Source organism: Saccostrea echinata, unplaced genomic scaffold (genome assembly GCF_033153115.1).
Source record: "Saccostrea echinata isolate AGI-Se365-2 ecotype Australia unplaced genomic scaffold, CSIRO_AGI_Sech_v1 ptg000016l, whole genome shotgun sequence".
Lineage (NCBI taxonomy): Eukaryota > Metazoa > Mollusca > Bivalvia > Ostreida > Ostreidae > Saccostrea > Saccostrea echinata.
The window spans coordinates 29433778-29460000 of NW_026889765.1; the positions used below are offsets into that span (position 1 = coordinate 29433778).

The window sequence follows — 26223 nt, forward strand, 5'->3', positions numbered from 1 at the left end:
CCGAAAACTGTGAATTTAATGGCCTTGATCGGGGGCTCTGGTGTTTATTCTTTGAAAATCTTCTCTGCTCCTCTATATTTAGCAGATAAACTAAGTGCATAGTTATGATTAGCAAGGATGCCTTTTTCTAATTATGAAATTCATGTATAGCCCCTCGGTCAGGGTTTTGGCGTTAGGACTGGGCTTTGTTGAATACATGTATATAGTTGTGTTGTGTTAAATCTAGTGAAAATGCATTATTTCTTTGAAAATAGATCTATTTTAAATTTGATACTGAGTAACAATTATTTTGTTGATCCCTGATCATCTTCTTTCTCTTGCTCTTGGGCAACATAGCTTCATCTATCAGTTTATTTTGTTTTACTATAAACTTCTGTGGATCCCTTACAGTGTTGTATTATTATATACTCATGTGACCTTAAGGCCATGGGCCTCTAGGGTTTTCCCCCTTAATTTTTTGAACTGTAATTGTAATGATGTTTTTTCCTGAACATTGTGGACTGTTATGGAGTTAGGGTATTTTTTTTTTTTCGAGAATTTTTGGACTGTTGTTATGGTGGGTTTATTCTCCAGAATTTTTGGACTGTTATGATGTTTCTTTTCAGAATTTTTTGGACAGTTATGATGGTGATTATGTTTGTTTGCCTTACATTGGTCCTCGTAGCTTTTTCCACGTCGTATTTTTCCTACGAAACACTGATCAACATTAGGGTGGAAATGGCCACTGATATGGAATTTCCTACCATAACCATCTGCAATATCAGTCCTGTAAACATGTCAAAAATTCGAAACGCCAGTGTCATATACGATTTCAGTTTAGCTGTAGGTGGGTTTGGCGAGAGTTTTGAAAGAGAATTTAATATTTCCGATCCAAAGTACGCCATTTTACATGAGCCGAGAAACGACTCCTGGTTGAAGGACACAAGCTTCGATCTAAGATCTATGATATTCGCCTGCAAGTTTGCAGGAAGAAAGGACTGTTCTCTGTTTATGGAGAAAAGAAAAACGGACGTTGGTATGTGCTTTTCGTTCAATGGCCCGTCACAGAATCCTCCACTTGTAAGCAGAATAATCGGAAGTAAAAAAGGACTGTCGATGTTTGTACACTTGGACCAGGATAATTATCTCATTGGAAATCACAAGGGCGCTGGAATACAGGTAAAAATTCAAATTTGAAACGTTTCGTATTTTTAGATTCATTCTTGGAATAAAATCTCTGTTGCGATACGCCAAATTCACAATCTAAGCTAGGCATAGTTAAACCATTGATACTTCGTTTTACTGTATTTATTAATTGTAAACTGTATAGTTTGTCAAGCGTAAACTATAGTTAACAATTTGTTAGGTATAGTTTTTATCGTAAAATTTTAATCAGATGTAGTTACGAATGATAAATCTGCCTGTGAATAATCATTAGTAAACTATGATTATCATTCGTTAACTATTATAAATATTTCGTTAAGATAGTTAAGAGATGAAAATATTCACTAATACTGTAAGAGGTGATTCATTAATCATGAAACCATATTTATCAAATAAACTATGCTTTCGTTAGTTTAGATTGTTAATAGCTTTTCTCTGTAACTACCTAAACGCTTTTGCTACGCATGGACACCGATTTTGATGAAACTTTTCGATTTTGATGAAAACTTTGATGAAGCTCATTATCACAACTTGACTACACACATATATATATATATATATATATATATATATATATATATATATATATATATATATATATATATAAATATAAATATAAAATGGTTGGTGTGTGTCTTGGTTGCCATGGTAACAGCAGGGGAAAAAATGAAAAATTGTCATTTTCAACTACTTTTAATCTTTATTGAGCTTTAATAAACACTAAGAAAATCAAACCAACCATTCTCACAAAAACATTGCACCTTGGTGCTAATTATATAAAAATTATATAGAATTTATCTCTAAAGAAGTGGTAACCATGGGTAAATTTGGAATACATTTTAGATGCTGAGAAAGGCTCAATATTCAAGCATTGAATTCCTGTTTTGGGATGTCGTCGGTCCTATAACAGCACCTGGCTGTGTCGACAAATTGAATACAGCGCATTAGCTCGGTATGATAAATTTTCGGCACTGCCAGGTGCGGTTATAGGACCGACGACATCGTAAAATAAAATTTCACTTCTTATATTTATATTTTCTAATTTTCTATTTTCATAATTGTTAATTTTATTAATTTTTATTATGAATTTCCTTTCAGAACTGGTGTGCTTAATAAACATAAGCGCTGTTGTGACGCAAATGAATATCGCGTGGGAAAAAATTAAGAAATTAATTTTAAACGTACAATTGTTATAATTTCACAATAATTTAATAGGGGAATCGTTTTTAATTAAATTGTGCCAGAACAATATACATTTTAGTATTCCTAGTGTATTGAAAATGCATATAGTTCCGTCTGTGTATTCTACCGTGCAGTGACAAGATTTCGTGTGTGTCATAAATTTACAAGGATTTCATAAAGAAAAATTATACTGAGTGTAAATATTCACTAATGATAAATGTTACATGAACAAATTCAATCAACAACACAAGAAAAACAATATAAATATTTGACCTTAAGTAAGAAGGTATTGGCAATATTATATAAACATCTTTCATTGTTGCCATGGTAACACAGTTAGTCATATAAAAGTTGTTGCTGAGCGTTGGTTAATGTTGCTATCTTGAGGAAAGACATGAAAATTCAAAATCAGCAAATATACATCATTAGGACCTTTTAGCACAGATAGCATAAGAAGAATTTGGGTTAATTACTACTTTGCGGTGTAACCAAAGTAGTACAATGTTTTAAAGTGCTCTTAGGAATTTAGTTACCTATTAATCAAGAAACATATTATTTGACTCACTTTGAATTGTATAGAACTTAAATATCGTATATTGAAAAAAGTTTGACGAAGAAAATAACACTGTTGCTATGGTGACCAAGAAGGGAAAATGTTCGATTTTGTTTACTATATAGAAATATCAACTTCTTGCATCCAGTTAGAGATTGTGTGGTAGTCAAAACTGAAAACCAGGCTATTTGTTATAAATATCAATCATTTAAGTTTTGGGAATCTACTTACAAGTGTACATATCCAAGGAAACAAAATATTTTTTCAGCTTTTTAAGCACATTTTCCCTATACTTTCCATAGCAACACTATTTGAAGAATGTAATTTGATTTTTTTTTTTTTTTAATGTGAAAATTAGGCCTTTAAAAATTGATCACCAGTTGTATAGAATTTTGCTTTTCAAAAAGATGGGATCAAAGTAAAACATACAGAGAGTAAATTTGAAATCCCTTTGCTGTAATAAAACCATAGCAACCATTGCCAAAACCAATAAGAAATATCACACTTCGTCCTTGGTATAGGTTACAAAGGTATTTCTTTATTATTTTGTTATATTTCAATCTAAAATTGCTTTTACAGGTATATGTTTGAGTGTATGGCTTTATAAAATAAAAAAATAAATAATTTATTACCTTTTAATATTTTGTCAGTAAAATGTAATAGTTGATTTCCTAAATATTTTTAGCATGCAATTTAGACTCAGACCATCAACTCTTGGTGACAGTCATTGCCACTTGTTTGTATTACTGCAAACATTAATTAGTGGTCTCTAATGTTAAAAATGCCATTTTTCAAACTTTAAGGCATGCTGCCATGGTAATGATAAAACATAGAGACCAATATTTGTCTGATTTGAGTTTACGGTATCAGAGACTTTCATCATAGAGATTTTGGAGAAATTCTTAGACTATGCGTGCCATATAGTACAGCTCCTATATAAAAGTTCAAGTTATTACAGAGAATGGCTCTTTTAATTATAACTATTCATATAGTTAAGTTTTAGTAATCGTGAAACTGTATTTATCTTGCAGATAAACCGTATTTTGAACTTGAAAATATTTGTTTTCACTATTAAGTATAGTTGACACTTGTGATACACAAATTTCTGCATAAATTAATGTTTAGAGATTTAAATATAAATTGATGTCGTTAACTATAGATTACGCTCCGTAACCTGTATAGTTAACAACTGTTAAACCAATTTTATCAATTGTAAAACCATGTTTAGCTCATTTTTGTGAATTTTGCGTATATATTGTGATGAGAAGCTCCTTTTGCTTTGTTCTTATTAATATTAGTGCATGTTTTTATGAGAAAAATTTAAATTAATGAACAATGCATGTGGTTGCAGGTTGCGATTCACCATCGAGATGTTGAACCTAATATGGCAGATAAAGGTTTTTATGTTTGTCCTGGCACTGTTACTTACGTACCGATCAGGAAAAACAAGGTACAAAAAGAAAATGTAGGCAGAAGTCATGAAATACAACTGATATAGACTTATATTTGAAGTTAATTCACTTTACTTGATGTGTCAAATGATTTTTCAGCAACCGGTTAAACAGGGCAGGTATGCAATGAATACGCGCTAAATAATTGTTCATCATCTAACTTATCGGAAATTTCCATTACAAAGAAAATAATCAAGTTCTGCATAAGCACATGGAGCTCATGGAAATTTCATGTTCTTTACAAATTGTTATTATTTAAGCCTTTAAGTTGTTATAAAAGCGTTATTCATTTTTTTTCCTAGTACACATATCTGCCGAGGCCATACAAAGCATTCGGAACGAATTATTGTACAAAAACTACAGATCCAGATTTTCAAAATCCATTGAAACATTATCCAAAATACAGCCATTATGCTTGCCTCAAAGAATGTCGCTCCCGCTTCATCTTTAAATTCTGCAAATGTCGTCTGATAACAGATATGGGTAAGACTGTTTTACTCTTTGAATACACCATGATAATTCATAATTATACTAGTGCATAAATGGGACTTACATATGTATATGGACCCAGTTTATGTGTACTGTATTCCGACTGCCTTTGTATTTTAGTAACGCAGTGTTGTTGGCTGTGATCTCAAAATTGAGCGCTTATGAGACGTCATTCTAAGTAATTGTGAGTTTAAAAATTGTAAACATAGATGGGAAAGGAAAAGAGTTTTGTTGAACTTCTGGTATTCTCACTGTGAAAAATATCACTTCCAAAAACATTATTTTCATTCAATAGAGAAATTACAGTATTTCACTAATGTAATAAAGATCTTTGTTTTAACCATAGGTGACGAAATCATCTGTACCATCGCCCAGGAATATCAGTGTGCTTTTGACACAAGAGGTTTGTTTACTGCATAAAGAACTTGCGTATATTCTTATTAATTTAATTCTCAAAATGCATATATACATGCTTAATTTGTGCATAATCTTGTTGATTTAGTTTTTTAAATGATAATCACATCTACTTTCTGGATTTGTCTATTATTCGTTACTGAAAATAAAATTAAAGTGCTGAATATGTGTATAATGATTTTGAAATTCTGAAATAATAATAATTATAATAAAATTTACAAATTAAATTTATGTATAATTCCTAAATGAAAATTACACTTACATGCAAAATTTGTGTATATTCTAATCGATTTAATTCCTAACTGATAACATTTACATGCTAAATTTGTGTATATTCTCGTCGATTTAATTCCTAATTGATAACATTTACATGTTAAATTTGTATATTTTCTAATCGATTTAAATAACACTTACATGCTAAATTTGTGTATATTCTCATTGATTTAGTTTCTAAATGATAAAAACAGTTACATGCTACTTTTGTAGAGTTATTTGATAGCAGTACCAGAGTTCAGGCAGAGTGTAATTGTCCTATACCTTGTGAAAATGTACATTTTGAAAAGGAGATCTCGTCTGCCCAATTTCCCTCAGAAAAATACCGAGAAGTAATCTATAATTTCTATAAGATTGAAAATATCAGGTACGATTGCGAATTTTTCATTAAATCGACTTCATTGAATACATGATGACTGCATTAATTAATTCACATACTTTTTAGAAAATAATCTTACTTTATTACAGTTCGAATTACTTACAGCTGAATATTTATTATGATACGTTTGTAACGCACACAATTGAGCAAGTTCCAAAGGTAGACATTACAAACGTGCTGGGTATGTAACAACATGTTCACAGAAGTACACTAAAACATGAAAAACTTTAACATTAAAGATGTATAATAGTGTGTTTTTCAGTCAAGAAAACTGAGTCAATTTTTCAACTCCATGGAAAATCGCAAAATTATTAGACAGAAATGTATTTCAATTACAATAAAAGCATGCTTCCTTTTCAGGAAATATTGGAGGATACCTCGGAATCTTCCTAGGGGCTAGCTTACTGACAATAACAGAGGTGTTCGAAGTGGTTGTGCTTACTGCGTGCGTGTTTCTGAGGCGTATCATGAGACACACCAAGTGTTTTCTAACCAGAGTAAAGCAGAGAATCAGCATGGTTACAATTTCTACAGATACTACCAAATAAACTGGTGTCCAATATTGCTTCAGAAGCTAAATATGTTTCATTCCAAGACGTTTTATTTATGTTTTTTAACATTATAAATGCAGTTGTTTTTATTTGAAATATACTGTATCATCTTTAAGACGTGTCTACTCAGGGCAAAGTGAATGTTCATTTCGTTAAAGACAACTGAACATGTTAATGTATTCAATTCAGTGTTCAGTAAATTAATGATATTTATTCCATGATAATATATACGTCATTTTGAGGATTATCCACTTTCTTTTTTTCTGTTTTCTGTTTGTGATTGTGTTTTTAACTGTCTGTAGGACGGCTTAAGATAACTCGACTAAATGAAATATGGAGATAACGAACAGTATTCAAGCTCAAAAGTCTGTTCAAGCAATGCAAAGAGAAGCAGAGCAAAGACGGGCCTCTAAACTTAGAATATCAGCTCCAATGAATATAACCATGTAGCCACCGAAATTGCCTATAATGGATAAGAAGTTAATTTATTGCACTTAAATGTTTGTCTCCAGATTTTACTACATGTATCGTACATAAATTCCTAGGTATCGGAAAACAAGTATACCTAAAAGACTAAATATGTTCATCTTACGGATCTGTTTTCTTCTCTCTCTGATCATTGAACGGTAATATATGAAGACCTGGGCAAAATTTTCTCTACAATAGGAATCGATTTACATGAAGTGAACAAATGATTTTTTTTTTTAATTTTGTTTCCCAGACCTATACTATAACATTTGAATTCCCTACACGAATCTTTATGGCAGCTGCCAGAGATGGGGCCCTGACTAAGCTCCATCGAAATACAGTTATAGCATAAATTAGTCCTACATCATCTCGCAGGATGATGACATAATAATAATATTACTTGTAGATGAAAAATAAATAATGATAATTATAGAGTTGTATACACACACATAATCATACATATTTACATATACATTAATTTTACAACCAGAAGAAAAGAAAAGTACAAGTTTATTTAATATTGTATGAATATTAATACATTCCCATTGCTGTCGAAAGGGGAAATCACATACATTCACTCAGTCCTTGGGTTCCCCTTCAGCAGCACTACTAGAGGGACAGAAACCGTCTAGCAGCGGGAATTAATTAATTTTTCTTATAAAAATAAATTAATTTAATACATAGAGATTACATGAACATATTTTTTTTTAGTTTTATAAACTTATATCTATATACTATAACAAATTCGGTAATTTTATAAACTTTCCAATAATATCTACATTTAGAGCATAATTACAAAACTTAATTACTTTACACCAAAATACTGTAGATTTTTTTATATGATGTACAATATTATATTCAGTTTCGTCAAGATTTTCTATTCTACAAAACATTTTGTATTCATATATTTTTAATGCAATAAAGGAAATAAAATTGTTCAGAAAGTATGTTTTCTGGTTACGTTCAAAATAAAAACCGATAACAATGTCTTTCCATTGAATGTTAACTTTAAACACAGTTGAAGCTATATCCCATATATATTTAACATTTCTACATTCAAAAATAAGATGGTGCATGTCTTCTTCAACAGAACAAAGAGAACACTTGTCTGTGGTATCCTTTTTCCACTTTACCATATATTTTTTGCAACAAAGTAAATTGTGCAATAATTTGTAATTGAATTCCGCAATGTTTTTTTCTATAGCCAGTTTAATCTTTTGCTGATAAACAGATTTCCACATTTTTTGACTAACATTGAACATTTATCCAAGTATTCGCTGATGTTTTGGCGGAATAGCTTTTTTACTTATAAGGATATCATAGAAAAATTTACATTTCTTGCTTTCAGCCCTACAATAATTTCCATGAAAATTAAAATTTCTTTTGTTCTTTATGTTAATAAATTTATATTGTTGATCTTCACTTTTTTCTCTAATATATTTAAAAATTGTCTTTATCATTTTATATTCACACAATAAATTTGACTTTTTTTGAATTTCTTCTCCTATATTTTCGATGGTTTTAAATCCACCATCTGAAAAGAGATCTTTTACATATTTTATATTTTTAACCCAATTTTTAAAAAATACCGTTTTTCCCTTATACAAAAACAGTCTATTATTCCAGATCGGTTCTTGTAAAATTTCGTTAATACTCATTTTCTTTATATCGGGAATTTTTTTACATTGATTGAAATAAATAAAGATTTCTTTATAGAACAAAGGCAATCTTTTAAAGGAGTCAAAGTCGTTCACACCAGTACTGTTGGTTTTTAATATATATTCAAAATTTACATTATACACCCCTAATAAATTGTCAAGGTGGGAAAGCATAGAGTTGTGATTAGCAATATCCATGAGTCTTGGTATCCAAGTAGCTTTTAATGCTTGGAACGTGGTAAGTATATCTACTACTCCAATCCCCCCCCCCCTTCTTCTATTTTACCAATTAATGTATTTCGCATAATTCTGTCTCTGGAATCCCAAAGGAAGTTGAAAATGAATTTACTTATTTCTTTTTAGTTCGTTTTCTCGCGGAATAGGAAAGATAGACGCAACATAGATAAATTTACTTATACCTTAGCTGTTTATGATTTCAGTCTTACCAAAAATTGTAAGTTTTCTTTTTTTCCATGATTCAAAGAGTTTTTGCATATTTTCGCATTTATCAATCCATTTTTTTCTATAGCATTCCTCTTTATTTATACCTATGTATATGCCCAAACATTTAAGTGATGAAGTATCAACTTTTATACCTTCTATTTTGTCTCTGATATGCCTCCTGTCAATATGCATTCAGTTTTATCTATATTCAACTTCGATCCAGCATAATTTGAAAACTCGTGTATTGTTTTAAGACATTCTTTCATTGATTCCACATTTTTAAGAAATAATGTAAGATCATCAGCATGATGGACATGTTTATATTCTCTACTGCTATCAGAAAGTTTAATCCCAGAAATTTGGTCGTTATTCTTGATTTTAAGAGCTAGAATATCAGCGACAAATAAAAATAATATCGTCGAGATCGGACACCCCTGACGAATTCCCCTAGACATAATGCATGTTTTGGATACCCAAACTTTGTTTTTTAGTCGAAAAACTGAATTTTCATCCATTTTAAAAAATTTGTTTTTCGGTTGTATTTCTCTAAAGTTTTGAATAAAAAATTCCATTCTTTCGAGTCAAAAGCCTTTTCAAAGTCTAAAAATAGCAATATTCCATCATTATTAGTTTCTTCAAAGTACTCTAAAATATCTAAAATAATTCTGGCATTTTCACCAAAATATCTCCCTTTAATATATGCTGATTGATTTTCATTGATTGTATTTCCACTAACTTTTTGCAGTCTTTTTGCAAATATAAATGCAATTATTTTGTAATCAGTATTAGTCAAGCTGATTGGACGATAATTTTTAAAAAAATTTTCATCGCCTTTCTTGTATAAAAGGGAGATAACTGCAACTCTCTGTAAAAAACTCATTCGTTCATTTTCGAAAATATTTTTCAATGCTTCGTAAAATAAATGTTTTATATCTTTCCAAAAACATTGGTAAAATTCATTTGTAAGGCCATATAGACCAGGAGATTGGTTAGCTTTTAGATTAAACACTGCATCAGTGCATTCTTCCAGAGAGGGAAATTGTTCACAGAAATTAGCATCGCGTTCGCGCACTGTATTTTCTAACTCAATTGAAGAAAAATAGTTATCAATGCCATCATCTGTTATATTATTTGAAGAGTATAGATTTTCATAAAAGTCGCACATAGCGCCTAAAATGTCATCAGTAGTCTCTATATTATTGTCATTTACCTTTAGTTCTTTTATTACATTTTGTTTTTGTCTACTTTTTTCTAGATTAAGAAAAAAATTTGAACATTTTTCACCTTCTAATATCCATTTTGATTGTGATCTTACAAAGGCACCTTTACACTTTTTATCATAAAGCTCGTCTAATTGTGCTTCTAGGTTGCGTTTTCTGTTCATATCGATATTTTGAAATTCAGATTCTTCTATTTTATTTATTTCCTTCTCTAATAAGTTAATTTTGTTCTTTATATTTTGACTTGATTTTTTTGAGAATCTAATAGAAAACTCTCTTGCTTTGAATGATTCCCACGTATCTAACGGGTTTACCTGTTCTTCCTGTAGTTCACTTATTACAGTTTTAATTCTTTTTTGTATTCTATATCAGTTAAATGAGAATTATTCAATTTCCAGTACCCGCTCCCTCGTTTCTTCTCATCTAATTTAAATGATATTTTTAAAACCCTATGATCAGACATTCTTTTTCCGAGATTTGTTCCAGGAATTTTACGTATAGTTTGTTTAATTCGAAAGCGAAGTTTTTGTTTATAAATATATAATCTATTCTACTACTAGGAATATTTTCTGAATTGCACCATGTATATCCATTTAAGGATGGATATTTCGTTCTCCACGTATCCATTAAATCAAACGTATTTAATATTTTTTTAAGTTTTGGAAGACTTTGATCGTGATGATTATCAATTTTACAATTAAAATCTCCACATAAGATAATATTATCATCATCTGTTGTGCAATTTATATGCAAAAAACAATGCAATGTTTGAAAAATTAAACCCCTTTCTTTAACAGAATTTGGTGCATAAATATTTATAAACGAGAATAATATTTCATTTATTTTTACTTTTAAAAATAATCTTCTACCGTCATGCGAGATATGTTTCTCAACTATTTCTGCATTCAATTCTTTCTTAAATAAAATACTGACGCCTCGGCTAAATGATGAGTCACTATAACAATGAAATGATTTTCCAAACCATCTTGAGTCATATTTAATCTTATTTTTCTCAACATAATGGGTTTCTTGTAAAAAAAAAAAAATAACATCTATTTTTGTATCATTTAGCCATGTATATAGTTTAATCCCTTTTTCGTCCGAGTTAAGTCCTCGGACATTTACCGACAATATTTCAAAATTATTCATTTATCATTCATTTATATATATATATATATATATATATATATATATATATATATATATATATATATATATATATATATATATATATATATAAAGCGAATATAAATATATTTTGTGATAAAGAAAATTATGATAAAGATCTAACAATGTTTATAGATTTCATTTATTTTAAATAATTTTTTGATAAGTCCTTAAAAAAGAACTACGATTCAAACAGTTTTAAGACGTAAACGTTAATGATTTGTTATTTGATTTGTTATTTCTGCGGTTTCTTACCGACTGGGGCTTTTGAGCTGTGTTTCCCCGTTTGGATCTCATTTTGTCCGTCAGAATTTGACCCATAGTGTTCTTCCCAGGCCATGCGCTCATATCGGTGTACAATGTACCTTTCTTATCTAGTCCAGTCCCCCAATAGTCATCAAAGGCAGCTTCAACGAGTAGAGTGGATGACTCAGCAGAGGAAAGCTTTTCCTTGAATTCAATCACTTGATCGAATTTGGCTTCGATGACCTGACGCATAACGTCGTCTCTCTCCTGCAACCAATGATCCGGAACGGTCACCTGTGATCCAATACGTTTGGCGTCTAGCGCAGTAGCGGCGTTTCTGACAACTGAAGTGAACAAATGATGAATGCAAAAGCCAAATGTGATAGTAAGCTCAGTGTATTTAATTGTTCTGATGTAAATGGAAATTTATTATTGTAATACATAGAGATCAGAATTGCTGAATTGTTTGAAAAATACTTCATAAGATCTGCTGTATATCATATTCATTGTATAAATAAAAATTCTCTTGGGATTACCGATGAAAAAAAATACAATTTTTCTTCCAAGTGACATTTAAGGACTTTCTGCAATTTACCGTTTTTTTGTTTTTTTTTTTTTTTTGTTTGTTTTTTTTTTTTTTTTTTTGTTTTTTTTTTTTGTGAACAAAAATGGCCGTATCAAAGTTTTTCTCTGCTCACTCAGGAGTTGTAAATTCGTGCTTAACGTTCAACAAAACGACCAAAGATTTACAGGAATATTTAGATTTTAAAAAATCTCAAGACTTTGAGTCTATTACATTATCGAAAATTCTAGATAAGACTATGTTTTATCAGTTATGAGAGTGATTTCTAGTATATAATATAACTATTATGCAGTTCAGTGTACGATCAATGTAATGTTATAAGGACCCAAGAATAAAACATGGACTATATAATAAAAAATATTCTGCACTATACAATTATGGACTCTTTTGGTGATTAATATGGTTTCTCATTCACCAGAAAAATATCAATATTGACCTCAGTTTCACCTCGGTCAATATTGAATTTTTTGTGAATAACAAACCATATTCACCACCGAAAGAGTCCACATTTGTATACCTCATACACACTGACTAATGTCGACCTCGAACAGGCTCTGTCACTTTATATTGCCTTACAATGAAGGCCATAATCACCCCTACTTATGTGTTCGGAAACTTTTATTTTTCGGTGTGCTGCAAATTATAATAATATCCGAGAAGTTTACAGAAGCTCTGCAGCGAGACTTTTAATGGATAAAGTAAGTTGGTCAGGGAAGTGTAGCTAGAAAGTACTAACTAGCACGTGGAGACATGGAAAGCAGAAAAGTTATGTTACATTTCAGTTTTCAAGACTGCATTATATCAGTGGTTATGTACTTTAATGTGTCTAGAATTCATTCAAACATCATCATTACATGTAAGTATTCTTTATGAATTATTTCCTGCAGTTATGAATTAAAATTTCTTTTTTCACAGGAACTACATTTTCTGGCGTCAGACTGTTTACATACTAAACGAGGCCCCAACGTGACTTAAAACTGACAAATCAGCTGTATGTTTTGTTTGTTTGATTGTTGTTAAACGTCCCTCTCGAGAATTTTTAACTCATATGGAGACGCCACCTTTTGCCGGTGGAGAGCTGCAAATTTTGACCTATACTCAGGGCAGTAAGAGATCTTTTTCGTGCCAGTACCTACTGCGACACGGGACCTCGGTTTATACGGTCTCATCCGAAGGACCGGTCTCCACGTCCCACTGTGCAATTCGAACCCGCGACGTAAGGATCGACTCCTTACTCCGCGACTCAAGACGCTCTACACTTCGCCATACAATCAGCCGAATGAGTTAAATAGCATTGTTTTACCTTTAAAAATTATTTCCTATATAAATCTATACTTTAAAAAGTCTAACATTTCTTATGTTTTACTGAGCGGTCATAATAAAAATCGATGTTTGACCGCAGTGAGATATCGGACCTGTTGACGAGAAATTGGACCGCTTACGTCACAATGTGGGCGTGATAAGCATAATCTCATTTGCATTCATTGGTATGGAAGCCAGAAAAGATGCACATATAACAAAAAAATAAATAAATAGATAAAAGGTATAACAAAACATTTATTGACTGTGTTCTCGGTCAAAATGCGTTTTGCCGACCCCTCGAACCAAACCGCTTGCCCTGGGCCTAACGGCCTCAGGTAAACAGTTTGGTTCTTGGGTCCGACAAAACGCATGTTGCCCTCGAACCCAGTCAATTAATGTATAATATGAGTTACTTCGAGTAGTACAGGAAAACAGGAATTTTACGTTTAGAAAAGAGCAAATCTACTTGCAATTGCAAAAAAACACTATGATCATTTTATTTCATATTATACATAAAATCAATATGTTCATTATTTTCTATTATTTCCATGCTCACAAACAATTATTAAAGAAAAGTAGAATTCTATTTTTCTCAAAGCCATTCTGTGAGACGATTTGCGTCTGTCTATCGGTGAAAACTAATCGGCTTGGCCAAGATCAGGTGCCCATTTCCAACTAAATGATGTTATATAGATGTTACTCTTTATAGTTACATCCCATATAAATATCTTTTGTTGTAGTGCAAAGATCAGAAAGAGAGCTTTGCATTGGTATACAATATAATATTTGTAGTGTCTGCATTTTTGAAAAGACAACAGAATAAAGTCAAAGTTTCATTATTTTTGAAGCGTTATGCTGGTGCACTTGATTTTTTACATTTTAAAAAATTGTTAAAAATAATTATTAGGATCATTGATTTAAGAATCAGTAGAGAATCATTGTTTTGTACATATTTAGTAAATCTAATTCCACATAATTCTCGTTTAGTTTATTTTGACCAATCAACTATAGGCGTAGGTAACATAAGGAAAATTATGTATCTCTTTCTCCATGACTGGAAAACCCACAGTACATATTACATTATGATATAAGAGGTTCTGACCAAAACTTTCTGAAAATGTTGACGGGTGACATACATTAAAAGTAAGTTAAGGCATATTGTTCATCTTTTCATTGGATTTCCTATTTTTCTGGATTTTAATTAGATTTGGTAAATTTTAAGAGCCAAAAATATTTTTAACGACATTGGTCAAGTCATGGAGAGATGGAGTCATGAACATGTAAGCTGAAAATATGGCGTATGCACAGGCACTTGTTCTTGACCCAAAGTTTTATTCTTATACTATAGATTCAGAAAGAAGGTACGGTTTGGGTTTATTTGCCCTAAGAATTTAATGTTTTCAAAAAGTTATGGTATTGGCTTAAATATGAATTAAGTATATGAATGTGATAAATCATGAACGAAAACGGCATGAAAGAGAATAGAACCATTCTGGAAATATGACGTCATTAATTTGGTACAATTCTAAGTTTTTAACGGAAAAAGCCTCATAATAACTCATTTCTGGAGTTATATTCCTGAAGAAAATAGTGTCCACAGCCGTCGCCACTTCAATTTTCGGAAATGTTGTGTAAAATCCTTGGAAAAAGCACATTTGTAAAAATCTTTATGGGCGATGTTTGTGCTCTATATTATCTGAAAAAAAATTCCACTGAAAATTTGTCTTCTGCAACTTTTTAAGAAAATACGGGAAAATGAACATGTTCTTGACGTCACAATTAGCATTTAGGAGGACAAATGAGAAAAACGATTCGTTTGTTCTTACTGCATGGAATTTCATAGTTTTAGTAAGCATGGGTTTTATTTTTTTTTAAATCACTTTCATATTTTAGGAAAATAGATGGCCAGATTTTGAAACTGTACCTTGTTTTTTTTTGTAGAAACAAGTGCCTGTGGGTGTATATTAAAAATTAATTTTTTGAAAAATTTTTAACATTTGATTGGACAAGTATATCGAAGTAAAATGTAGTATACGGGTATACTGGTAAACAATTCGTGAATATTCGCTATGGCCAGACATAGAATGATCACGTTACACCTTTTTATACAAACTGTACTTTAATTTGCTTATCTTCAACTTTTTGTGCGAGATCCAATGTTTTGAATTTTGTAATTATAGGAATTTCTATCACTTTGGCAAAGAAAATCTAAACAATATATTATTTTTTTTCTTTCTCACAAAAACAAATTAAGATGACATAAATTAAATATCTTCAAAAAGGCATTTGCAAGTTCTGTGTTTATTTTAAAAAAAAATTTCTATATGTGATATACTGTTAAGTAACATCTCAGTTGTCGTATATATAGTATGCGGATTTTGCAAGAACTGCGTATCATTCTCAATCACACATTTCCTTTAATTGACTGCTTATCATTGTTTTGTGTACAATATATGTATAGACCAACGAATGTTGTCAAATAGAAGCATGTATAGACCAAGGAACGTTGTCAAACAGAAGCATAAAAATCAACAAATGAGATCAAAATGGATGTATTCAGATCTTCTAATTAGGAAGTAATGGCCAAATACAAACCTTTAATGTAGAATCTTTACATGTCCATGAACATTATTTGATGTGTAATAAACATTGATTTACATATTATGTAACTGATACATAGAAGGACTCAAAATGGGTTTAATTGACATAAAAATGACCCACCTAATTGATGTAACAACTAATATAAAATTGTCAAGTCTATAAGTTTAAATGCTCCATATGCCGCTAATTGAAGGTGATTATGAAAGAGATGATTCTATGTCTAAGACTTTAACGGAAATGAAGGACGGTGTTGGTGGTGTTTTGGGAGACTCGTATTTTGTAGACCAGTCCTCGGACCAGCCTTCTAAAAGATCCTCTGGTGAAACGTCAATATGTCACGTATGGAAAGAACTACTGGACAACACGTCAATGCACGGCGTCAGCCGGATATTCCGCCGGAAGACCATTTTTCATGGGTAAGATATTTTTCTCGTACTTTTTTATTCTAACGTAAAAGCATACACAAAGAATGTATTTTCCACTTTTAACTGGCGTTGAACAATTTTAAACTACTCTCTGTCAATCGATTTTAACCCATTTGCTAAATCTTTAGAACTATCAGGATAGGGAATGTAAAGAGCGTAGTGTTTTTTCATCCTAGGACTTTTGTTATCCTAGGACTTTTGTTGTCCTGTTTACGGTGTTGTGTATACTGCTTTGATCGCCATATATCACCTATCATAATTGTAATTTGTTTTAGAATCTCTTGGACTATTATGATGGTGGGTTTATCTTAGAATTTTTGGACTGTTTTGATGGTGTTTTTTTTCCATTACTTTTTGGAAATTATATTTTTTTTCTTCAGAATATTTTGGACTTTTATGGTGGTGGGATTTTTTCCCCCAGAATTTTTTGGACTGTTATGACGGTGTTTTTTTTTCAGAATTTTTTGGACTGCTATGATGGTGTTCATGCTTGTTTGCCTTACATTGGTCCTCGTTGCTTTTTCCACGTCGTATTTTTCCTACGAAACACTGATCAACTTCAAGGTGGAAATGGCCACTGATATGGAATTTCCTACCATAACCATCTGCAATGTAAGTCCGATAAACATTTCAAAAATTCAAAACGCCAGTGTCATATACGAATACCAATTAGCTAAAGAGGGGTATGGCGAGAGTTTTGGAAAGGAAATTAATATTTCCGATCCAAAGTACGCCATTTTACATGAGCCTAGAAACGACTCCTGGTTGATGGACACAAGCTTCGATCTTAGATCTATGATATTCAGTTGCAAGTTTGCAGGAAAAGAGAACTGTTATCAGTTTATAGAAAAAAGAAAAACGGACGTTGGTATGTGCTTTTCGTTCAATGGCCCGTCACAGAATCCTCCCGCTGTAAGCAGAATAACCGGAAGTAAAAAAGGACTGTCGATGTTTGTAAACTTGGACCAGGATAATTATGTCGTTGGAAATAACAAGGGCGCTGGATTACAGGTAAATATTAAAACTTGAAACATTTATTTTTTTTAATCATTCTTAGAATGATATCATGTTGCGTTATGGTACTCCAGATTAACAAACTAAGCTAAACATATTTAATCGTTGTTACTTCGTTTCGTTTATAACAATTGTAAACTATTGTTTTTTTGAAACGTAAACTATAATGCATAATTTATTAATTAAGTATAGTTTTTATCTATAAAATATAGATATAGTTTATGAATGATAAACAAATGAAATCTACCTGTGAATAATGTTCAAGATTATTGTTATCTACAGCATCATTGGTAAATGATGAATATCATTCGTTAATATAATTAAGTAATGTTTATATTCACCAATAAGATATGATTCACTTATTTTTAGCTATATATAGCAAATTTAAACTACAACCATTGGACATAATTATTTGCCACTTCAAAATGGCCGCCGTACTTTTTTACATCGCGCACCTTGATATTTAGGATCTGTTAAACAATTAATAAATGCCTATATTTTTTACCTCAATACTTTGTTATATTGCCTTTTATCTTTAATACTTCATTTAGTCTGCCAGGAAATGTCTTATACAGGTCCTCAATGTAGGAGGTTGGTACATTTTCCAAGCAAGTCCGAATTTCCGCCATAAACTGATCTTTTGTTAATGAATTTGGCACGGGTTTCCAGTGTTCTTTTTATTTCTAACCAAATGTTCTCGATAATTTTGAGGTCAGAAGACTGGGCTGGCCATTATGTTGTAATTATTTTGTTATTTGGCGATGTATTCTTTTACTAAATTTGCTCTATGAACGGAGCGTTGTCGTCCATAAATACATACTGGTTATCTGGAAAATGTCTCGACTGGCTAAAACGGTCAAAGGTTGTTGTCTATATTTCAGTATACATTTTCTTGAATTTATGTTATCTTCTACATTAGTTAAAGTTTCTATTCCTTTAACACACATACTACCCCAGATCATGATACTCAGATGTCGCCAAGATGGCTGACACACTAGATGCGCACTGTACTTTTCCTCGTCTTTTCTCCAGATATAAACTTTCTTATTTTTTCCAATTACTTTCTGGCTTTCATTACTAAACAACCATTTATTCCATTCACGATCAACAGTCCAATTTCTCTCTTTGTACCACATTTGTTGGCCTAATAGGGAATAGCGACTTTTATCTTGGAAACCCTCCGTAAGTAACCCAGCTCTCAGTGAATTTTTTCTTTTTATAGTTCTACTACAAAATCTATTTTTTGTTTTCCTCATTTACAATATCTGTTATGTCTTCGTAAGTTCTTCGTCTGTGTCCTTTAACTACAGGTGAAATTTTTTTTCTCTGTCTGTAAACACTTTCTCCCCCCCCCCTTTCCTCGTCGATTTTCTACCTGTCCCGTTTCATTAAATTTTTTCACAATACTACATATTGTAGACCTAGGAATTCCTAATAATCTCTCCAATTCTGATGTATTTCTGTTCCCTCTATACGTTTTTACAACCATACTTCTGACGGGCGTATCTAGTTCTTTTCCCTTCCGACCCATGTTGTTTTTTACATAAATTTATCGACAAACAATAAAGCAGACGACAAAAATATTGTGTATACGTCATGAATTTTAGTATAGACGAATTTCACATTCGTAAGAGTTTTCTCCCGATGTCGGCGTAACGCTCATTTTTCTCACTATAACCTTTGTAACTTACCTGTAAATATTTCCAATCTTTAAACGCTATCGGACAATTTTGATCCTTTTCCTGTATTGCCATAGTATGGGGCAACATAAAAAACATAACAAACATATTCATACAGATTTCATTTGTAAGACATTGTCTCATGAAGTTGGTAATGATATAGAGGGAAAGTCTTACGCCGGTTGACCCCAAATTGACCCCGCAAAGGGAAATAACTTTTGTAAATGTGAAAGTCGTCTATTACAAAGATAAAAATAGAAAAGGAAAATCTATTGCTTAATAACAGCACCCATAACTACTTCACCGAACATACGAGAAAACATGACACTCTCTGCGCGGAAGTGGCGAAAATTAAGTCCCTTGATCGTCTGTTTTCGTTAGCTATAATAGTAGATTGTTAACTACACATATAGCTTACTAACCGTGAATCTTTATTTATCTTGCAGATAGAAGATATTTTGAACTTGAAAATAATTGTATAATTGTTTTCACTATTTTAAAGTATAGTTCCCTTTGCAATGTCCTTGTTAGCAATATTGCATTTTTTATGAGAAAATTTTAAATTACCGAACAATGATTGCAGGTTGCGATTCACCATCGAGATGTTGAGCCTAATATGGTAGATAAAGGCTTCTTAGTTTGTCCTGGCACTGTCAGTTATGTGCCGATCAGGAAAAGCAAGGTACGAAAAGAAAATGTAACCAGAAGCCATGAAATACAACTGAAGTAGATTTGTATATGAAGTTTTTTTTTTATTATTATTTTTTTTTTAATTCACACAACATACATAACATTATATACATACATCAAGTTTCAGAAGCAGAAGTGTGTTTTTATTTTATGAGAGAGAGAGAGAGAGAGAGAGAGAGAGAGAGAGAGAGAGAGAGAGAGGGTGAGAGTTAAGAGAATAGTAGGTTCCACCTGTTCCACTGGGTATCAAACTTTTCCTTTCCACCATTCTTATAAGAAATAAATTTTTGTGTTTCATAATGAAATTTCATTTGTGATATTGCAGTATGTACATTAATAGGTTTCTGGGTGCATCTTGCAGTATAAATATAATATTTAAGCCAAAGAAGAATAGCATTTTGAACATCAGTGTTTTCATCAATAAACCCTAAAATAAAAGATTTCTTAGTAACTCTAATCTTTAGACCTGTCTTATCTTCAAGTAAATGAACAAATTCTTCTAGAAAAATTTGTGTACTATTGCATTCCCACAAAAGGTGTTCTATTGTTTCCTCCTCAGTGTGGCAAAAACTGCAGAACTTACAGTCATTTTTCTTAATTTTGAATAGGAATGAATTTGTTGCTAAAATTTTGTTTATAATCCTATACTGGAACCATTGGACTTTACAGTCTTTTGTTACTCTGAAGGGTATTATGTGAATTTTTTTCCATTCCTTAATTTCAATTTCTAGAAGCTCACTCCAATGTGTTTTACCTGCTGCAACAGAAGAATTTTGATTAAGGATTTCATAATAGCATTTTGATTTTTTACATTTCATTACTGTGTAGATATTTGACATAACTAATGGGTTAGCGAGCTTTTTTATTGTTTTTTCCTTACCAGAATTTTTCATCCAAGCCTTTATAGCATGAATAATACTATTGTATTCTAAAAAATTAATCTTTATATTTGGATAGGTGTTACAGAAACACTCATAAGTAAAGAGTGAACCATCCTCATTTATGATATCATTAAGTTGTCTAATGTTACTGTCAAACATTTGTTTATTATAAAATGGTTTTCCACCGATATGTAAATGTGGATTGTAAAATAATGGTGAGTCACCAGCAACATCAAACTTTTTTTCAAGGTTTTGTAACATTATCCATGACTTAAAAACATCTGTCCAAAATTTATTCTTCAATGTTTTTAAGAAGGTTGTAGTGTATTCAATTCCACAACTTAAAAAATTGTTCAAATTGAATTTTGGAATGAGGTGTTCAATCCCCCTATTTGTAAAGATGAGATGCCTTATCCAAAATAATTTCATGGAAGCTATAAAAGACATCAGATTTAACATTTTCAAACCTCCATCTTCATATTTTTTTACAATTACTTCTTTTTTTACTCTATGCGTTGAGTTATTCCATATAAATGAGAAGAAGATTTTTTCCAGCACATATAATAAATATATATGGTGACAAAGGATCGCCCTGTCTGCAACCTCTCTGAATGTTAATCCTATCAGAGAGATTACCACCTTGGTTTATTGCAGATGTAATGTCTGTATTAAAAAGCGATACCCACTTCTTAATTGAGGGACCAAAGTTAAAAAAGTTAAGTGCACCTTGTATAAAGCTCCATGATAAAGTATCAAAGGCTTTTTCAAAGTCAATAAGTAGTAATAGTCCAGGTATATTTTCTTCCTCAGTGTAATGCATTATGTCGTAAATTAGCCTTGTGTTTTCTCCTATATATCTATTGGAAATGAAGCCTGTTTGATCTTGATTAATTATTTTATCTAAATAACATTTTACTCTGTTAGCGATAGACCCAGATGCAATTTTATAGACGGTATTTAACAAAGTAATAGGTCGCCAGTTCTTTAAGTATTGTCTTGGCTTGTCACCTTTTGGTAACAAAGTAATGACACCATGTCTTTGTGTAATAGACAGACTGTTATTCTTATATCCGTAATTAATAGATCTAACTACAAAAAAACCAATATATTTCCAAAACATCTTGAAAAATTCAGCAGAAAACCCATCCGATCCAGGGGATTTATTTGATTTCATTTTGTAAAGCGTAGAAGAGGCCTCCTCCATAGTAATTTCGCCCTCTATAGATTCTGACTCTTTGCATGAAAGCTTAGGTATTTCTTTATTGCTTAACTTGCTGAATAAATCAATATTTGTATTTACTGTACTTTTTGTATATAACTATTCATAAAATGATTTTGTTTCCCTCAAAATTTCTGATTGGTCATAAATAACATTTCCATTATTATCCTCCAATCTTGGTATGATCTTACTAGTAAAGTTTCTGGATTCTAGTGTACAAAAATAATGTGATGGTTTTTCACCTTCCTCAACCCATTTTGCTCTACTTCTGATATATGTACCCTGTAATTTATGTTTTCGAATGTTCTCTAATTCTTGCTTTTTACTACACAATTCATCGATATTATTTTCACTAACATTTTCTTCCAATGTTCTAATATTTTCTATTAATTCTTTCTCCTTATTTTCATTCTTCTTTTTGATATAAGTTGCATATGAAATAGTTTTACCCCTTATTTCAAAGAGCAGGGTTTCAAGGAATAATTGATCATCAATAGTGAAGAAAATGTCTGAATCTAAAATATTATTTATGTTATCAAAATTGTATACTGGAATTGCATATTGTTTTTTAACCTCCTAGATAACTTTTTTGATGCATTCCAGATATTTTTCATCATAAAGTAAAGAGTTGTTAAACTTCCATAGACCCCTTCCTTTCTTAAAGTCGTTAAAGGCTATAGGCAATGATATCATGGAGTGGTCTGATCTGTAGCTAGATTCTACAGTACATTTTTCTAAACCTGACAAAAGGGACTCTGATATTAAAAAGAAATCTAAACGACTTTGTTTCAAAGGAGTTTTTCTTCTCCAAGAGTATCTACGAACATTTTCATGTAATTGTCGAAAAGGGTCAATATAACAATTATTTTCTATTATTTCCAAAACCTTTTCTCTTGCCTTTGGATTATTGATAGATTTATAATTATAATAATCTAATTCTGGGTTTAAAACTAAATTAAAATCACCACACCAGATAAAATTACTACAGTGCATATCCTCAATGTGATTTTGTACGTTTTCATAGAAGAGTGGTGTGTCATTATTAGGACCATATATAGTGCATATCAATACTTCATGTCCCTCTGTACATGCTTTAAGCAAAATATAGTTTCCATCAACATCACCCTTTTCTGCAAGGGGTTTAAAATCAAAGTTATTATTTATCAGAATTGCAACTCCCCTGGAGTTTGTAGTATATGAGCTAAAAAAGCACTGATATCCCCATAAATTTCTTACTTCATTTTCGATATCACAGGAAAAGTGTGTGTCTTGCAAACAGTAAATGTTATATTTCAACGCTCTTAAATAATTGAAAACATCCTTGCGTTTTGCAATATCACCTAAACCTTGGCAATTTACTGATAGAATTTTAACCATTTGATATAATTACGCAAAAACGTTTAGATACCCAACGGAACCATGGAGGTGAATTCATGATATTGAATATAAGTCTACTATAGAGATAGAAAGAAAGAGCACAGAAAAAGCAACAATACAGTAAGTCAGATAATGATTATCAACAGTTAAAAAAAATTCCACAGAAAAACAAGTTGACTACCGTGATCTAGTGAGTCACTGTTTGGAAAAAAGTCAATGCTTATGACACCGGATAAACATTACTGTCAACTAACGTCGGTGGGAATACGGTCGGATTTTTTAGTCCCGGATTTGTATATGAAGTTAATCAATTTACTAGATGTGTTAAATGATTTTTTAGCGAACGGGTGATCAGGGCAATAAATAATCGCTTAATAATCACCTAATCATCTAGCTTATGGAAGTCTCCGTAAGAAGGAAAATAATCAAGTACTGCACAAGTACCTGTACTTCATGCAAATTTTAAAGTGCTTAACAAATTATTATTAAATTGAATTGAATTTAGTTCTTCAAGTTTCAGTGAAACTTCTGATCTCGATCTCGATTTAATGTATTCCAAAAACTTGCCTAATACGAAATTCTGTTTGAAATGTTGTCTTATCCGGCGGTAGAGCGTTCGCTCCGTGATCGAAAGATCCTGTGTCCGAATCACGGCCGACCTAAGTCGATAAAAAAAATAGGTAGCAACTGTTCCTTCGCCAAGCGCTCGGCACTTTGAGGTTAAAGTTGCAGGTCCTTCGGATGAGACCTTAAAAACCGAGGCCCCGTGTCACGGTAGGCGTTGGCACGATAAAGAACCCTCACTGCTCAATGGCCCTAAGTGCCGAGTAAAGTTCTAAATTTGAAGCCCTTCACCGGTATATGGTGGCGTCTCTATATGAGTGAAAAATTCTCGAAAGAGACATAAAACAACATACAATCAATCTAATCCGGAATGTTGTCTAATCCGGGTGTAACGTAGAATATATATTGACCCGGGCTGAAAATTGACCCATGGTTCATTTGTCAATGTTGAATACTGACTCAAGGATGTTTTTTCTCCGTTGGAAATCGAGACAAAAAATCGTGGAATTTGGGTCATTTATCAACGTCTTGGTAATTTATTGTTGCGGCACTTAAGACATAAATGGGTTGAAAAAGACCCAGTTGGATATTGACCCCCAACTACAGCCCTATGTTCGATCTGTAAGTTGTTATGATTTATATGTACATGTAACTACTAATATATTTATCAGTTTCATAAATTGTATTATTTCTTCTAGCACAATAATAAGATTGGACTGAATTCAGGAAACCTATAGCATCCCGAAAATACAGTTGCTGTCAGTACACCTTATATCTTATTTCATGATTGTCTTTGATAAAGGTTATTTAAGATACTAGAATGACCATCTAAAGAACCCTTTATCGCCACCCCACCCTCTTTCAGGTGTTCATTATGATATAAAACTCATTGTTAGCCGCGAAGGATAAAATTGCAGGAGTTAATTTTTTTTCAAAAATTGGGACAAGATGTGTAGAATTTTATTCCTGTATCAATTACACAGCTGTATCAGGCCCGTAGGAAGCAATTTCACTTTGAGGGGGCACAACCATACATTTTTAGTTTGGGAGGTACTATGAACTACCAAAATTCCTTGACAAGCAAAAAAAAAAAAGACATTATCATTGAGGAGGCACAAGCATATAGCATCTATGTTTTCTATAGTATTCTAAATATCGGCAAAATTATTAGGGGGGCACGCCCCCCCCCCCCCGTGCCCCCGGTTCCTACTGCCATGTGTATATACACATACGGCAACAGAAGAGCAAAACTGTACGACAAAATTAACCAGTTTTACAGTATTTACCTGTATGTATTTGATTGCGATATAAATCTGTAAAAGAGCAGAATTCATATCCATGCATAACTGATTTACCTACACATCCCAAGGACATCTACATGTGATTAGCAATCTGCTAGAAGAACTTGTATTTATTTTTTATTTATTTATTTATTTATTTATTTATTTATTTATTTATTTATTTTTGGAAATCCAACTTATACTCCAAATACTCCAAGGTTTACTCTTTCTAAGGATAGTTTTTCCTCAAAATCACGCTGCTGTCTTAACATTCAAATCAACGAATTCGATTTATCCTTTCTATGCTGGATTCTTAAACTTCATACATGCAGGTTCCAGCAAATGCTCTAACAATCCCCTATTTTTACTTCTCACAAAATTTTAACTGTTATGAAGAAGAAACTTAAGAGGTACTATGCTTCAACATATTCATGAAATTGTTTAAATGATATAAATTATGGATTTTAAAATATCTGCCAAACTTTTGCATTTTTAAAACATTTAAAATCACATATTTTTTTTCAAAGTCAATAACACCAAAACGTATGATTTTACAAAACTTTATAAAGCTATTCCTTACGATGATTTAAAGATTACATGTTTTGATTTCATAGAAATATGGCTTCTTCAAGAAAAATGGAACTCGGGAATTTTCCTGTTTCGTGACTAGTCATTATCAATTAATTTTAATTGGGGTTCTTTTTTATGTACTGTTCACAAATTTGTATTATTTTGGAGAATTTTGAGATCATTCACTGTTATTTCCACCTTTTACAGCTTGGTTGAAAATTACGTATATCGGTATATTTTGTAAACTTAAGAAAATTCAGTTGGTTGATCAAACCGGTAGTTCAGCTTATAAACTATAGTGGAAAGGGCTACTTCTTCCTTTTTCAGTTATTCCATTCATAGAGAAAGTTTACCAAATAGGTCTATAATATTTTAATTAGACCATATGCAATTGTCATTT

The 26223-nt window shown here is 31.6% G+C and overlaps 2 protein-coding genes across 2 annotated transcripts in view; both read left to right on the top strand.

Moving 5' to 3' along the window:
• The first annotated feature begins 717 nt into the window (after positions 1 to 717).
• LOC133188305 (acid-sensing ion channel 2-like) lies at positions 718 to 6432 on the top strand. Its single transcript, XM_061323675.1, has 7 exons — positions 718 to 1158; positions 4230 to 4328; positions 4632 to 4812; positions 5165 to 5221; positions 5719 to 5872; positions 5974 to 6065; positions 6245 to 6432. Exons 1-7 carry the CDS (start codon positions 718 to 720, stop codon positions 6430 to 6432), a joined length of 1212 nt encoding a protein of 403 aa, XP_061179659.1.
• Positions 6433 to 16301: 9869 nt separating this feature from the next.
• The window catches only part of LOC133188306 (acid-sensing ion channel 1B-like), a 15276-nt gene continuing 5354 nt past the window's right edge, over positions 16302 to 26223 (top strand). Inside the window, exons 1-3 of the mRNA XM_061323676.1 lie at positions 16302 to 16540; positions 17008 to 17560; positions 18115 to 18154. Of these exons, the coding sequence (XP_061179660.1) occupies positions 16302 to 16540; positions 17008 to 17560; positions 18115 to 18154 (832 nt within the window). The remainder of the gene's footprint in view (positions 16541 to 17007; positions 17561 to 18114; positions 18155 to 26223) is intronic.